The sequence below is a fragment of the Prinia subflava genome, chromosome Z, assembly GCF_021018805.1.
Source record: "Prinia subflava isolate CZ2003 ecotype Zambia chromosome Z, Cam_Psub_1.2, whole genome shotgun sequence".
In the NCBI taxonomy this organism is placed as follows: Eukaryota; Metazoa; Chordata; class Aves; order Passeriformes; family Cisticolidae; genus Prinia; species Prinia subflava.
The window spans coordinates 97500609-97516812 of record NC_086283.1 but is presented as its reverse complement, the minus strand read 5'-3'; the positions used below and the strand labels follow the sequence as shown (position 1 = coordinate 97516812).

At 41.6% G+C, this 16204-nt stretch overlaps 1 protein-coding gene across 6 annotated transcripts in view; it reads left to right on the top strand.

The window, feature by feature from the left end:
• The window catches only part of IQGAP2 (IQ motif containing GTPase activating protein 2), a 127229-nt gene that overhangs the window by 63230 nt on the left and 47795 nt on the right, over positions 1-16204 (top strand). For 3 of the 6 annotated variants that reach the window (XM_063423094.1, XM_063423092.1, XM_063423090.1), the window contains exons 3-8: positions 2996-3152; positions 4305-4382; positions 6078-6154; positions 11430-11497; positions 11862-11975; positions 15927-16105. In XM_063423094.1, the coding sequence (XP_063279164.1) occupies positions 2996-3152; positions 4305-4382; positions 6078-6154; positions 11430-11497; positions 11862-11975; positions 15927-16105 (673 nt within the window). Of the gene's footprint in view, positions 1-2995; positions 3153-4304; positions 4383-6077; positions 6155-11429; positions 11498-11861; positions 11976-15926; positions 16109-16204 lie in introns of all 6 variants that reach the window. The other 3 variants (XM_063423093.1, XM_063423091.1, XM_063423089.1) reach the window with 1 other exon arrangement.

Genomic DNA, 16204 nt, shown 5'->3' with positions numbered 1-16204 from the left:
TCTGCCCCTCTGCTCTGCTCTGCTCAGAGCCCACCTGCAGGGCTGCACCAGCTCTGGGGTCCAGCACAGAAGGACAGGGACCTGCTGCAGTGAGTCCAGGGTAGGGCCACAGAAATTATCAGAGAGCTGGAGCACCTTCACTATTAGGACAGAGAGTTGGCGTTGTTCAGCCTGGAGAAGAGAAGGCTCTGTGGAATATTGACAGCACCTTCCAGCTGTTTGCATAACTAACTTACAAACTTGTTTGTATACTAGCAGGATTTAACTGAAATCCTGAGGTTTTCCTTCCTCTGATTAAACACGTGCAAAACGCAGTAAATCCTTTCACAGTAGATCTTGTTGTAGCCAAGTTCTGCAACTTCCAGACATTGGTAAAACATATCTTGTATGTAATACAGCTGTAGCTGTGTTCTCAGTCTTGGACACTGATTACCAAATGCTGTTAGTTTCCCTATTGCAGACACTTGATTTTTTGTAGAGTAGATATAACGTAAACATTTTTGTCTATAAATGGAAAGAAACTTTGTATCTTTCATGTGTGCTCCACTTAGTTCTCTCTAGTTTTTCCCCTATTTTTTTCCACTGAGTTACTAACATTCTTCTTCTCAAAAGATATTTATTCTCTTGTATATTTATCTGGACTTGTTGGTTTGACAAGTTGTATTCTACATCACCTTTTTTCTGTTGTTGGTTGTATTCTACATCACCTTTTTTCTTCCTTCTGCTCTCTTTGCACCCTCATACTATTTCCTGTTTGTTCCTCAGGATACTTCATTTACCCATTAGACATGGTAGCCTCCCTAAGTAGAACAGGAGGGATCCAGATTAATTTTAAAGGTTTATTGCCACGCTGCAAAAAAAAAACCCCACAACAATTTTCCTGTTTGTTCTTTTAATTAAAAGAGGTTTGAAAAGCTGAGGAGTAGCTTTCACTTTGGATTAGCATCTTATTTAGAGCTCAAGGAATTACTCAGTTTCATATATAAGTAGTAAATTTTGCACTGGAAGGAAGAAGTTGCAAGTGGGCAAGTGTGTGTGTCTTCTTCAAAAACAGTTCCAATGCAGTACCCTGTTGGTGCCCTGGACTTAGGATGTTAGAAAAACCCTTTCACAAGAAAACTGATAATTAGGAGTGCAAAGAATCCTGTGCAAGGTACAAAATGCTGCTCTGGGCACAGAGTTCATATCTCTGGAGATGGTCCATTGATCAGCAGAGTTAGCTGTGGCTCATGGTGAATACTCACTGTGGTTCAGCAAGCTCCTGATGCTTATGTGTACACACGTTCTAGAAAATAAATTCTGTAGGGAAAGCTAACTGGCTCAGGTAAAAATTATATTTGCCTGGAAGTACACTTTCTTTGTATATGCTTCCTTTTCTTTTTTGGAGAAACAAGTGTAATGCCTTAGTGTATAAATCTATTTAATTTATAAAATGCCATTTTGGGACCCTTGGCAGGGACCCATAACACTCGAGCATGCAGTGCAGGATAAAGCTGGGAAACTCATCAGGAACACTATTCTCCTCACTAAAGCAGCTTTTATACTGCAGAACACAGTTCTGCTAATGACCTTCGCCCAGTGCAGTTTTGTGTGATATTGTGTTGGATTTATGGGTGCTGGTTTCCCAAAGAGCTGTTCGGGTAGCCTGTGCTTCAGTGAAACAACTTTCATATGTCCTGTAACAAATCCAGAAGTGGAATGGAGTAGAACATTAGTCCAGACCTTTGATGTGAAACAAAATTATGTAGTGAGCTTTCTTCTTCTATATGGTGGAGTGAAAACTGTCTCACTTTCAACCTGGATCCGAGATTTCTGATGTCTGAAGTCACCCCTATGGAGGTGATGTTAGATCAGTAATGCTGTCACACTTACAGCAACACTGCCTTGGTGACAATAAGCAAAGAACTAATGTCTTCATTAGTTATTCTTGCCCTTCAGCTTTCTTATTTGTACTGATATTAATTTCCTAAATACACAGGAGTTTGACTAAGCAAACAACAACAACAACAAAAATACTGTGAAGAACTAAGCAGATTTAAAGCTCTTGTAATGTGATTAAGCTGCTGGAAAGAAGAATAATATCACAGGGCCAAAACACTTAAGACCACCAATGTAAGGAACTTCTGGTCCAGTGATTAAGACATGAATCTTTCTTGGAAGCAATTTCTCTTGGCTACTCAGTATAAACATACTGGATAACATGGTTTCATGTCTGTTATTTGCCTTCTGAACTGGATATGTGTTCAATTAATACAGTTTTCTGTCTAGTACCATGTCTATCAAATCCTAAGTCTCAGATGCAGGTGCTAGTTTAGCACCTTGCAGGATTTAGTCACTATCACTAACAAGAAGCCATGTTTCAACCTACTCACTGAAAGTACTTTGCACTTACCTATATTTGAGGCAGACCTCAAGTGTGTAAATTACTTTGGGCTTTTTCACAAAGCCCTCACTCACCCATCCAGCACCAGTACTGCATTTCATGGGTGAGAGTGGAGAGCTGCCATGCAGGAGGAGGATAATCTGCAGGAATGCTCTGTGCTGAGCTGGGCATTGCTGTGAGGCTCTATTGCACAGCACACTAAATGCAGGAACCTGCCTCACCCAGAACTCTGCTGCCCTTGATGCTCGTGAGGTTCAGCACTGGCATAGAAATTACAGAGGTTTTATTACATGCAAACATCAGTAATGCACAACACTCCACATTTTCTTCTAGTTTTCAGCTTAAATTACTGTTTATTCAAAAGCCCAATACTGTTCAAAGGATTTGAGTTAGACCCCTTGGGGTGTGACTACTTCAAAGCATGCTGTTTGCTTATTGATGTGTTACAATCACAGATATGACCCTCTAATCATTTTGATAGGCCATTTGAGTGAATATGAGAATTTTCTCCTTATCCCTTGTCCTTCTCTGTTATAATTACATTGTGGTGGTGACATTTAAAGTATGATAGTTGAAGGCAAAAGCTGTAATGTTTCTCAAATGTCTCTGCAGATGGATGGAGGTCTGCCTGGATGAAGAGCTGCCCCCGACTACGGAACTGGAAGAAGGCTTAAGAAATGGTGTTTACCTTGCCAAGCTTGCAAAATTCTTTGCACCTAATGTGGTGTCAGACAAAAAGATCTATGATGTGGAGCAGGCACGCTACAAGGTAATAAGTTTCTCAGTTCTCTCACCAGGATGACAAAACCCAGTAATGTTTGCCTTCCAGCTCTTAAAGATTCCCAAGCATGGCTGGGGAATCTTTAGGATTTCTGCATCTTTCTTTTAAGGCTGTAGGGACTAGATGGAAGATGCACAGCTGTAAGAAGCCTGTATGAAAAAATAGAAATATTCTACCCTTAGAAAAAATGTTTTGGTCTTGCTTCAAGTTTTTAAAGCTCCACAAATTACACTTCTGGCTCCAAGGAGAACATGAGCTGCGCAAGTTTTAAAGTTATTTCTCATTAGGAACAGAAGTCAAAAGCAATTTGATAACTATGTCAAGCTTTCTTCATTTTGTATGGAAGTATATTTGAAATTCACTTCATTAGATCTCTGTTTTTATTTTATCAACTTTAACAACAAGAAGCAAAAAAAAACAAGCTACCAGTAAGTGAGCTTAGCTTGTTCCCTGTGCAGGCTTTTGCTAGCTCCAAGAACCTTGATAATACAGAAATATATACACTCAACCACAGCAGTCCTACTATGGAATGCATTATATCAACATGTAGAGGGGGCAGAAAAAGCTTATGGTTAGGCATTCCAGTTACATTTAAATGTTCCTCTTGAAAATCTCCAAAACTTGAGCAATTCCTTTTACTCTTTACGCTAAAAATAACCCTATTGAATATAAAATAAAAAATACTTTCCCACTTTATTCTTATGCTGCTTGCATAGGCTTTAGGGAGGGCCAGATCAGGTGTTCAGGTAGAACTGGAGTTCCAAGACTTCCTTATCTTTATGATAGTGCTGAGCAGTGTCACTACTTCTGTGTTTTGGTTCCTTGTCTTTGACATCCAGCCTCTGCTCCCAAAGAATACTGAAGGACTGTACACATTTCTGCTTCAATCACAGTCCACCCTGATGGGTACAAATCTGGCTTATGTAACACGAAAGAATGAGCTGAACTCAGTGTGGAGCTGTTGATGTGTTTGGATGCTTCATTAGCAAAATTGAAGCTGTTACACTTTGGTCTCTGGGTTCAAATAAGGGAAAATTCTGTGAACTCAACTTCGGGATATAAAACTGGGAAACAACAGGAGGATCAATAAGTAGAGAATTTGCTTAATGTGACTTCCATAATCTTCTGTGTTTGCAACAGAGATCTGGCCTTCATTTTCGGCACACTGACAACACTGTGCAGTGGTTAAGAGCAATGGAGTCCATTGGTCTGCCTAAGGTAAGCCTTTATATTTCAGCAAAGAAAGTGGCTCAAATTATTGGCTCCCTGAGGTCCTCCTTCATCTGCTTGAGCATAAACAGCTCCTTACAGTAAGTCTACAGGGGAGGGAGAATTCAAAATCCAAATCTGAGGAGAAGGTAATGTGGACAGCAGTGGGAGTGTCAGTCCTGTGTGTGGGCTGAGGCAGGGACACCAGCAGTGCTTGAGCTAGCTCAAACACTTGATACCTTACTGCTGATGCAGTCTCTGGGGGGAGCCTGGAAGGAATATGGTTTAAAACAGAAAACTCAAATATTTGCTTCCTTTAGGTTACCTCTTCACATCGTGCCTCTTGCTGCCTGTTCCTCTTACTGTACATCCCAGTCTCTCTGCCTCTACCCTGTTTCCAGACTATTCTTGCACCTTTCCGTGCACCTACGTGACTGTGCTGCTGCTCTTCCTCCACCAGCTGCTTTCTTGGGTCACCTCTTATATTTACCTTCCTCCTTGCGGGTCTTCGCTTGTCATCTCCCCCCTCTGCTGCTGTTTCTGGGCACCAGTGAGTCTATTTTGGGTGAAAATCCTGTAAGAAAGGGCTGTGTGCAAACACCTGCCCTGCTTGTCTGTGTGTTCTGGCAGGCTGGGGTGAGCATTTCCCCACCCCAGGGCGCCTGCCAGGCTGCCTGGGCTCTGTGGTCAGGCACAGGGGGGGCTCAGGCAGCTGCTGGAAGGGTTAAAGGGGCTAATAGCCAGCTGATGCAGGCAAACTCACCGCAGGTGCCTGTGACCAGAAAAGGGCACTCATGACTGCCATCAGAAATGCCAGAGAGACGGGAAGGGGTCCTGCCCTCTCCAGGTCAGGCTTTTTTATTTTTTCCCAGCTGAGTCCTTCAGCCTTCTGGTCAGCTGGCTGATTTCCACCCTGCCATCCCTCCTCTGAAAGATTGCGTTTCTGTCGCAGGGGATGGTCATGGCCAAGAGCTTTCCCAATGCTCCCTCACAAAGCTGTTTTCAGCAAATGATGAAGAGGGCACTGTGCTCCTGACTTACTCAGTCTGGTCCTATTAACCATGGGACAGTGCAGCCCCGAGTGACCAGCCTGGGCTGGAAGCATGCTGCCAACTCTCACGGTTAACTAAGCCTTTTTATTATATTTTTGTGGAGAAACAGTGTTTAGTGACTGGGAACAAGGCCAGGAACAAATTAGTGGTAGAACCAGAACTGGAACTTATGATGTGACTTCTTGGCTAAATTGCTTAATACTCCTCTCTCTAAATATCTTCCTTTGTAAATGATGTATTCACAGAGTTAGGGGTGCTGGCAATTAGAATTATGCATTTTTAAACCATATTTGATAGGTTTAGTTTGTAATGAGGCTTTGCAAATTGTAGCTGCATTCCAGGTTTTGGGTGTCTGTAGAGGACAAGCACTACTGCCTGAGCTTGTGCCAAAGGACATTTTCTAAAAATCTTGTTGAAATGCTGCCTGCTTATCTTCCTTTTTTTCCCTCTTATTAAGTAGCTTTTATGCTTTATTAAGCTCTTCTTTATGAAAACTACTGATAAAGTTAAAATAACATCAGAAGAGATGTGACTCATAGCTGTACAAAAGTAACAGCTGAAATTCTGTAAATTTAAGGTATGGCTCTGCAGAGTAAATGTTTCTGCTCAGTAATAAGTCTTCTCATTTAACTGTGTGCTCTTTGCTTTTTAGATCTTTTATCCAGAGACTACGGATGTCTATGATAGGAAAAACATCCCTAGGATGATATACTGCATTCATGCTCTAAGGTAATTGCTGACAGAAATAAAAGTTATGGTAACTGCCAAAGTTAGGAGTGTAAGTCTTGAAGTGGCTTTAGGACAACCAGTATATCAAAAATCTGTCAGAATTTACAAATTCACTGGTTTTAAGTTGGAGACAAAAGTTGAGTTTTTTTCAGGTCTATTGGCCAAATAATTTTCAAAATAGATATTGAGGATTACTGAATTTAGCACACATATCCCTCCCTCAATAGTACACCCCCTTGCAATATGAACACACAATTTCAAAATACACACTTCAACAAAAATCAAACAAATTAACAGAAACTTAGCAAACCATTAGTACAAGCACAGAGCAGACATGCTGATCAGAGTGAAAAGAGTGATGAAGGGACATTTTTTGTCCCAAAACTGAGGCAATTAATTACTGAATTCTGTGGTAATTCATGTAAAAAATGACGCATTCTCAAAAATTTCAGAATTCTGAGCAATTTGACTTTACGTTAAAAGTCAGAGAGGCTTTGACTACACCACTGAAAGTAGTGATTAATTTTTTTTTTAATGTTCTGCCTTAAGGATTTTCTTGATGATTAGCACAAAAACATCTGCCCTGTGCTGTCCCTGGTGTGAGGACAGTGTTGTTGGCAAACAGCTCCACCCTCCTGTGGCTCTTCTAGTTCATTTCTTGCATATAGAGACCTTTCCCTTTCAACATTTTTTGGCACTAATCTTTCAGAGAATACAATTAACTTGCACCCCGAAGTTTCTTCTCTGTTTCTAATGGTGTTCAAAGGCACATCAGCTGCTCCGGGGCTATCAGACAGAAAGTATTCAATAAGTGCTTTATTGTAACTTTTTTAGGGCCAATCCTTGAAACTATGTGCCCACTCTTCCATTCTGGGGTGTGCACTCACTCCCAATAAACAGGATTTACCACTGAAGTCCACCTTGTTATTCCTTATGCCAGGTGCTCATAGTTGACACCCCAGTATATTTTTGCCAACTTTGACAAGAGTTGCCCCTTGAAATTATTGTACTTGGTGTAAAACTAACTGGGAAGTGACACCAGTTCTGTTTGAAGGTGGCAGCTGTGTTATGGGCCAGCTCAAAGGTTTTGCAGGAGCTGCCAGACCACATTTAATTTTTCTGATATTTGCTCCCTCACATATATAGGACATTATTAACTGCGGATTTGAACTCTACATAAGCAACAACTCCATCAGATTTCTTCTTAATATCTGCCTTATCATTGCAATGGCAATAATTCTTATCCTGAACTTAGATTTACAATGGTTTGACCTATGGTAGAAATTTTCCTTTCTCCATATTGGCATGCCCCAGGATTTATGCAGTACCAGTATTAATCTGTGTTGTCTCAGCTTTGACTTCCAAGTTTGTCCTGCTTAAATTACTCTTTCTTGATGCATACCAACACAAAGGTCTAAGTCTGTACCTCTGTACTTAGTATGTTTTGGGGTTTTCTTTTTGGTGCTAATATTTTAGAAATGGACTTTATATAAAATGTATCGTGCCACACTGAAGGGGAATAGGCCTGGAATATTTTTATTTATAATGCTTTCCCATGAGATTGTAGGCCCCTGTGCCTGCATCCTGTACGTAAGGATGTAAGAATAGAAGAAACAATGACTGAGCTTTATTTATTTCCATACCTTTTCCTAAAATGCATGCCAGAAGTCCTTCACAGAAGTCTTTCAAATCAGACTTCAATCTCAGTGTTGAATGGCATGCAAGCTACACTGAAAGCTGTTTGGGAAAGAACAGGATTGAGCACAGGGTGCTTTGCTTGGCCAGCAGTGCTCCCAGGTGGATTGGCACCAGAGGAATGCTGAGCTGTATCCCAAATGTATTTCTGACATCTGAAATAATTCCATTTTGCAAGGAAAGTCATTGGCTCTTTATTGTTTTGCTGATCTTTTGCTGCTAGAAGGCCTGAAGGTAGATGAGTACTCTAAGCATGATGGTTTAAATATAGTTTTAGGATATGTCCTGATTCAAGTCTGAAATTAAGACCATTGCACTTAAAGCGTGTGGGATGACTTGTGCTGTCAAATATAACGCTGCTCTGGCCAGGAAGGAGTGACTTAGCAAACAATTTCTTATTATATTCCTGTTGAATGTAATTACCTCCTGCTTTTCTCTCACTGAAACTTCAATACTTAAAGTGCTGACTGGGACAAAGGCCAGCAAGAAATTAGTGGTAGAACCAGAACTGGAACTTCTGGTTCCGAGCTGAAAAATACAGAGGCATAGAATCCATTACTTGCACGTTATGGTTTTTTTGTGTGTGTGAAAGCAGATTTGGGGTTGTTCTTGCACTAAATAAGGTTAAGAACAGCTTCATTTAAATTAAGGTGCTAACAGTAATTCTTCTTCATAAATAGCAGTGCTTGGAGATGTTTTTCCCCGTGTCTTAGTTGGAAAGGCAGGTGTCTGCCAGAGAAAGCCAGGGCCTCCCTTGGAACTGAGAATATAAACCCCCTTCCTCGGAATTATTATAATTTTGAAATTAAGGGGCTCTCAGACAAAGGTACGGGGATAGGAATAACAGTTTTTTACTAGTATGTCTAACAAGGTAAACAAACAACAAAACAGAACAGCAGCATTAACAACAAAACAGAACCAGGAGCCTCTTGGCAGCCCTCTAGGTCCAGACAGGGAGGGATGGAGGAGAGGCTTTGCTTCCCAAACCCCGGGGCTGTCTGATCCCGGGACCCCTGCAGGACTGAGGAGCACCCAGCTGGAAGGGCAGGGATGAGCAGGAATGCCGGGCTGGGGGATGAGATGTACCGGGAGCTCTGGTGGTATCTGAACCGCGGGATGTCCCGGCAGGGCAGGGGCTGCGGGGCTGCAGCGCTGCAAAGCCCCAGAGCAGCGCCGGAGAAGTGGCGGGCCGGGACAGCGGCTCCCGCAGGGCAGGAAAATCAAGCCCAGAATTCCTGCTCCAGGAGCAGACGGTGGGTGATCCCTAGGACTGGGCTCCAGTGATGACAGTGAATTCTCCCCTCGGTCAGGAACACCTGGACTGTGCTCCTTCCGATGCCGAGAGCGAGAGAGCGCAGCCGCCCCCAGCCCCGTCCTTCACCTGCCCCAAAGAGGAAACTCCCAGGGATCCAAAGAAATGTGGCCAGGTGCTACACTCCTCCCCTCTGGCCACTTTGTTTTGCTTAAGTACCCAGAAGTACCCAGTAGTTAGGTTTCTAGCAACTTATGGGGGAAAAAAAATCTATAAGTAAAAAAAGAAGCAACTCTAAGCTGCAACACCCTGAGAAATTTAGTTTTCCAATTATCTTTGTGAGAAGATCACTGCCACATCCCAGACAAACTATCCCCCTAGAAGCTGGACAGCTTCAAAACATTGTTTTCCTAGGAAGCAGCAGAATAACAAACGTGCCATAAAAGAAAAACATACTATTTTCAGGTCTGTTTTCCACAGCATGTTATACATGAGCTAAGCACAAAACAAGTCCTGGGAACATCTGCCTGATATGAGATGCAGTTCTCTGTGGATGATGCTTTCTACTGAAAGGAGTTGCACCTAGGAACTGTTCTTTCTCCTTTGTTTTTCCCTTGCTCCTGGTGCCTTAAATTCAGTTTTCTTAACCATGAGGCCCCCTGCTTTTGACTTTCTGTGTTTTCTGAGGTTCAAGTTACACAACAAAAGCATGAAGCAAGCTGTTTCAAGTGAAATTATATGTTAACTCTGAGAAGCGTCTTTGTCTTCTCTGCAAGACTCGAAGAACATTTTCAGCACCATCTGGTGGTTAATAAGTTTATCCAAACAAAGGAGTGGAGGAAATACCACATGGTTCAACATCCTTCTGGAAGTGCTGAAGAGCAAAAAAAAAAAAAAAAAGAAAATTCTTTAATGTTCATAGCACTCTTTCTTCTTGTATCTTTTTATTGTGGTGACCCAAAAAGGAGTCAGCACAGTCAGCTGCTGATTTCCATAACTGTTTGTATGACATTTCAGCATTTCAGACAGGACTCTGTCCTTGTCTTAAACTTGGAGTAAAAATCTCTCTATACCCAGAAAGACTGGAAGGCAGACCATGGTAGCAGAGGAACCTGGTTCATTACTATATTCTTGTAAAGTCAGTGTGCATTTTTTTCTCCCTGAAAAAGCTAATTTGCATTGTAGACAGAACTGAAATACAAGAATGGCATCAGCAGTGATTTTGAGAGGCTGTAAAGGCATGTTGGCCCACCTGAGATCCTTTGTGGTGCTCATCCAGATGGGGGCAGGACAGAGGAGCAGCTGTGGCAGCATGGAAGATAAATGCTCCTAAATACATACAACAGCCACAAATATGTGCTTTGGAATCTCATCCCATAATTTGCTAGTAGGAAAAAATCCCCTCCACAACCAAACACAAAAGGGAAATATGCTTCTCTAGAAGCAAAACCCTGAAGCACATATGCAATGAGTGAGATTGGGGTGAAGTTTGAAAAGAGGTGGAAAACAATCCTTTTGGAGGAATGTTTTATTTCAGTGTTGTTTTTAAAAACCTATCTTTTTTGATTCTTTCTTGCTTAACTCACTTGTTTACTGCATTTCACTGATAAATTATAGAAACATCAGTCTTCTGTAGATAAATATGTGCCCTGTGTTTGGAAGCTGCTGAGAAAATATGTATGTGTTCAGCTGTTTTCTTTCAGATACCACCATAGAGATCTAGGAATGAGTGAAGGTATTTTTCATGCTGTATTGAAATAAAAGTATTCGTTTTTGGATAGTACACTAAATCAACTTTCTTCATTTTCCAAGAGTAAAATAGTAAAATGACACATATTTTGAGATGCTGTTGAATGGACTTACAGGTCCTTGTTCCTCTACCCTTAGCAAGAAGGGTGTCAGTGATTAATGTGTTCTTCTGTTAGCAATTACAGGGATGTAATTAATGCAAGTCAAACCAGAACATAGATCCAAAGACACAAGCTGTGCTGAAATGCTTTCAGATCTTGATGTTGCCCCAGTACTAGCTTTTGCTTTCCTTTATCTATCTTTCACTGAGGTTTTCTACTTGTTTATACATCCTGTGTGACCTGAGATACACTGACAGTGCCTCTCCCTTAGTGGTGCTTCTTGGAAATAAAAGATTTCTCTTTCTGTAAGACTTGAAAATACAGTACAAAGGAAATGGTAGTGTCAATTGATTCTGTAATTACATACATGTAAGTCAAGGGTTAAAGAACAAGCTTCATAAAAGCGCTTTTCTCTTGTACAGAAAGCAAACAGCTCAACCATCTGCAAAACTTTAAATCCCAGTTTTCTTCTTTGCAGTTTATATCTCTTCAAACTAGGACTAGCTCCACAGATCCAGGACCTTCTGGGAAAAGTGGACTTCACAGGTAAAAAGATGCTTATCTAATTGTATGTCGGATGTTTTTTTACACTGAAAATCTGCTAACATTGTACATATTTTCTGTTATGGCCTTTCTCCTCCAACAGCATTGCTGTAAACACTGTTACAAATTAAACAGGTGGGAGGCTGCTATTTTTAATGATAGTTGGTCTCAGAAGGACGGGAGGGAGGGATTTTTCATTGAATACTTCTCGTATCTTAGAGTCCTTCAAAATGAGGAGGAAAACTGCTCAGAAGCCCTGGCCAGAAGCACTTTTAGAAACATTTTTGATTTTTGTAGCTATGGTTTTTCACAGTGAAATTGTCGTGCTTTTGTTCTGATAATATATATATATTTTTTGTCTGAACAGAGGAAGAAATCAGCAACATGAGAAAGGAGCTTGAGAAATATGGTATACAAATGCCATCTTTTAGTAAAATTGGTGGGATTCTGGCCAGTGAATTATCAGTGGACGAAGCTGCCTGTAAGTGTGACTCCTGTTCTGTTCTCTACCAAATGCTTTGACAGAATGCTAACAAAATACTTTCTGTATTCTCATTTACTTAATTGGCCAATTCTTAAGAGCTAGAAAGAGAACAAGTTCTCACTTCCACATTGCTTCATTGTTACGAAGTCTCTCCAAAATTTGCAGTCTGGATTTTTTGGTATCTCCATTGACCCATAGGAAGTGCTGCCAGAAGCAAAGATCTCTCACAATATTTTGAATTTACAAGTTCCATTAAAAAACAGAATTAAATGGGTTTTTTCTGCTGCTCATGCCTATTTGTGTGTAAGTCTGGGTGTTTTTCTCTATACCATTTCTTTATTTTTTTTATGAAATGAAGTGACAGATTACAAAAAAAATTTGCTTGAATTTGAGTTACATGAAATCAGGTGTGTCCACTTACATCAACACTTGAGCTCTAGTTATTTTAAGATCCTAGTCTTTTCAGAAGGATAAACTGAAGAACAGGAGGGTTGTCTTTGCTACTTTATTCAGCCTTGCAAAGTGGCAAGCTGACTCGTGATATTACTTAGTGTGCTGAAATTTTCAGAGCCTAACTTAAAACACACTCGATGTTGATTCTCATTGTCTGTGTTGAATATTTTAAAGCCTGCTTAATATGTGTGTGCTTCACCAAAGCCAGCTCTTAAAATTCTGCCTTTTGAAGAGGCAGGGGATTTTTAGCAGATCTTTAGATATGTAGTGACTACCAAGCACTTTTTCAGGGAGCTTCCTCCCCTGAAGATTAAAGGGCTCAAACATCCTTCACTGAAAGTCTTATTATACTGTGCAGGGCTTCCTATAACTTCTGAAGTGTTTTCAGTCTTAGAAAAGCAGGGTTTCCTGATGCTGGTTCTGTAGATTACGTGCTCTGCCCCATGACAGGAAACATCTGCTATGGGGACCCTCACACACCAGTGAGGTTGGATAATGGAGATCCTGCCAAAGGAAGGGGTCTACCATCCTTCTTCCCAAGTGGAGTGTGCAAAAAGGAGATATGAAAGTGGAGCAACTGCTGGTGACTCCTACTCTGCTGCCAGCAGTAGTATAAACCAGCAAGGAAAGAATTAGTTGAAGTGCTTTCACAGAGAGCTTATTCTGCAAGGAAACCTCCCCACACTTCCAGCCTGCTCTTTCAAGCACAATCTCACTGCTTCTCTTGGTAGGTGGGGTCACATCTGCCAATATCTGTTTGATTCTCTCCTAATCTTTGAGCTATCTTTTGACTGCTTTTTGCTGGTTCCATTTAGATTAGTAAAGCCTCTTACACAGCTGTGGAAGAGATGACATCCTTCCTGTGTGTTCTGTTACATGAGGGTGTTGGGATCACATATGTGTCTAAGGAGAGTTTTCCTAGTCCATTGGAGTGGATATGGATGTACACAGAACCACAGAATGCCTCAAGTGGGAATTTGGACAACTGAGTCCAAGTTACTGATCCCAAGAGGATTACCTAAAACTAAACCATATAGCTAAGAGCATTGTCCAGATGCTCCTTAAATTAAAGGATTTAATTTAAGGAGCATCTGCCAGGTTTGATGCTGTGACCATTCCCCTGGGGAGCCCATTGCAGTGACTTGCCACCCTCTCAATGAAAAGCCTTCTCCTCGTGTTCAGTGTGAACTTTGACTTTTCACAAAGTTTAATGACAAATTAAACCAGTGTGCTTCTCTGCCTGTATCTCCTCCCTCATGCTAGCTGCTTGTACTGCCCAGCTGTACTGTGCTGAGCTAGAGTGAAAATTTTAGAACAGCTTTTTGGCATGAATTCAGAAAAAGGATTATCCACCAACAGCTATGCAGGTTCCAGGAGCTGCCATCTCTGAGGGTGTATAGCTTCACTGCATCCTTCATTTGCCCCTGCTGAGTGATATGATCTTTTGTCTGACTTCTCTAAATTTGTACATTTCTGTTTTTTTCTTTGAGAAAAAATATATTTCCTTCAGATTTGAAACCTCAGATCTGAAGCATGTTTGCTTTCTTTCATAAACTGACAGAAATGAAGTCTTTCTTTATTTGAAGACTCAGCTATTTAGACGGTCAGTTAAACTTAATCCAAACAACCTCTTTTTACTGCGTGCTTTTCTCCACTTCAGCAGAACCATGCAGAGCAAAGCAGAAAGTAAGAAGGGTGACAAGTAGGTATTGGCAAAGTCAGGAAAGATGGTAATTGTGTTTTCCATTCACACATCTCCTTGGTGGCATGCAGGTAAATCCTAGGCAAGCTCCTGTGATGATGAATGGGGAGCTGCAGTGTTCCTCCTTTGGGATATGATCTAGATACACACTTATCAGGTTTTTTACATTTTGTATAGTAAAGTCTGTGAAATATTTAAGGTTAATGTCACCCATTGGGGTCTCTTTGTGGCATGAAGGTCCAGATAAAGTGCAGCTCTAGTGCAAGGCCTTCATCTAGACTGATCTTTGGGCCAAATGTGTTCAGGGAGTAACTGGGAGGCCTGTGTTAGCTACTACCCTACACCTAATTCAGCTGTAAGTGGTTTTGAAGTGTACACTCATGCAAATTTACTGTGTGAAAAAAAAATGAGCTTTTGTGACTCTTAAGTTCTTGGAGTCAACCATTTGTTTAGTAGGTGAAGTTCTGTTTTTTTCTCAAAGGAAAGACTTAACACTTAAGCTGATCACTGGCTGCAGTGAGTCCTGTGGCACTCTTTTCCCTTTTTCCTGTGTAGTAACATTTTGAGGACCTTGCAAAGCCTCCTGGGTGGTTTTGGCCTCTTTTTGAAGTCTGCTATCTTGTGGCTTTGCAGCAACAGGAGAAGGGACCATTACATCAGTGTGTTTCATGTGCCTAGGGCTTCATAGAGCTCTTGATGTGCAAAGAACCATCTCAGGGAGGCTTAAATGTGATGTGCAGGGCTGCATCCTGCCTGGGGTGAGGGTTTAAATGTGTCTTTCCAGAGGACAAGTTTAATGGAGCTTCAATTTCCCTATTCTTGTGCAGCATCTCTCAGATATAGTCAGTTTAGACAGTACTTTTATATGGACACAAACATGCAGCTTTAAGGTAAAAACCACCAGAAATACTTTCAATCCCTACATGTAGTTACCTTCTAAATAAAATAGGACTCGAATGATAAAATTCATTTTAACTCGTTCATTAACTCATGTTTTATTGTCTGTCAGTAAAATATTAACTGTGACATGGTTTAACCCCAGGCAGCTGCCAAGCCCCACGCAGCCCCTCACCCACTCCCCAAGCAAGATCAGAAGGCTGAAAGAGGGAGAACTCATGGGTTGAGAAAAAAGCAGTTTAATATGGAAAGCAAAGGCTGTGCACACAAGCAAAGCAAAACAAAGAATTAATTCAGGGCTTCCCATGAGCAGGCAGGTGCTCAGCCATCTCCAAGAGAGCTGGGCCCTATCGTATGTGTAAGAAGACAAACTCCATCACTCCAAATATCCCCCTCTTCCTTCTTCTCCCCACTTTACACACTGAGCCTGGTGCCCCATGGTCTGGAACATCCCTCTGGTCAGTTGGGGTCACCTGTCCTGGCTGTGTCTCCTCCCAGGCACCCCCAGTCCCCTCCCCAGTGTGGCAGCACCAAAAACAGAAAAGGCCTTGGCTCTGTGCAAGCCCTGCTCAGCAGCAACAAAAACATCTCTGTGTTATCAACCCTGGGTTCAGCACAAATCCAAAACACAGCCCCATGGCAGCCACAATGAAGAAAATTAACCCTACCCCAGCTGAAACCAGCACCCCCCTGTTTGGGGGAAGGGTGAATGTGGAACAGACAGTGATGCGCCACCTTTGAGTAAACACCAAGCTCTGCAGCCTAAAGTTGAATGTTCAAATCTGTAAATTATTGAGCATAAATCCACCGCTCCTTTCAAATAAATCAGAAGGAGTAGTGACAGCAGCTTTGGCATTTCTGCCTCCTGAAGTTTGGGACTGTGCTTTCAATTTCAGTGCATGCAGCTGTGATAGCAATCAACGAAGCTGTTGAGAGGGGAATAGCTGAGCAAACCATGGCCACCCTGAGGAACCCAAATGCAATGCTGCTCAACGTGGACGAGGAGCTGGCACAGGACTACCAGAATGAGCTCTTTGATGCTAAAAGGAAGAAAGAATCAAATGCCAGACTCAAGGTAGTGGTATTCTATTTGTACTCCCGGTACCTGTGTGCCTTCATGTTTCTTGTCATGCTGTAGCATTGCTGTTTAAAAAATTAACTTAATTTTTAGAAT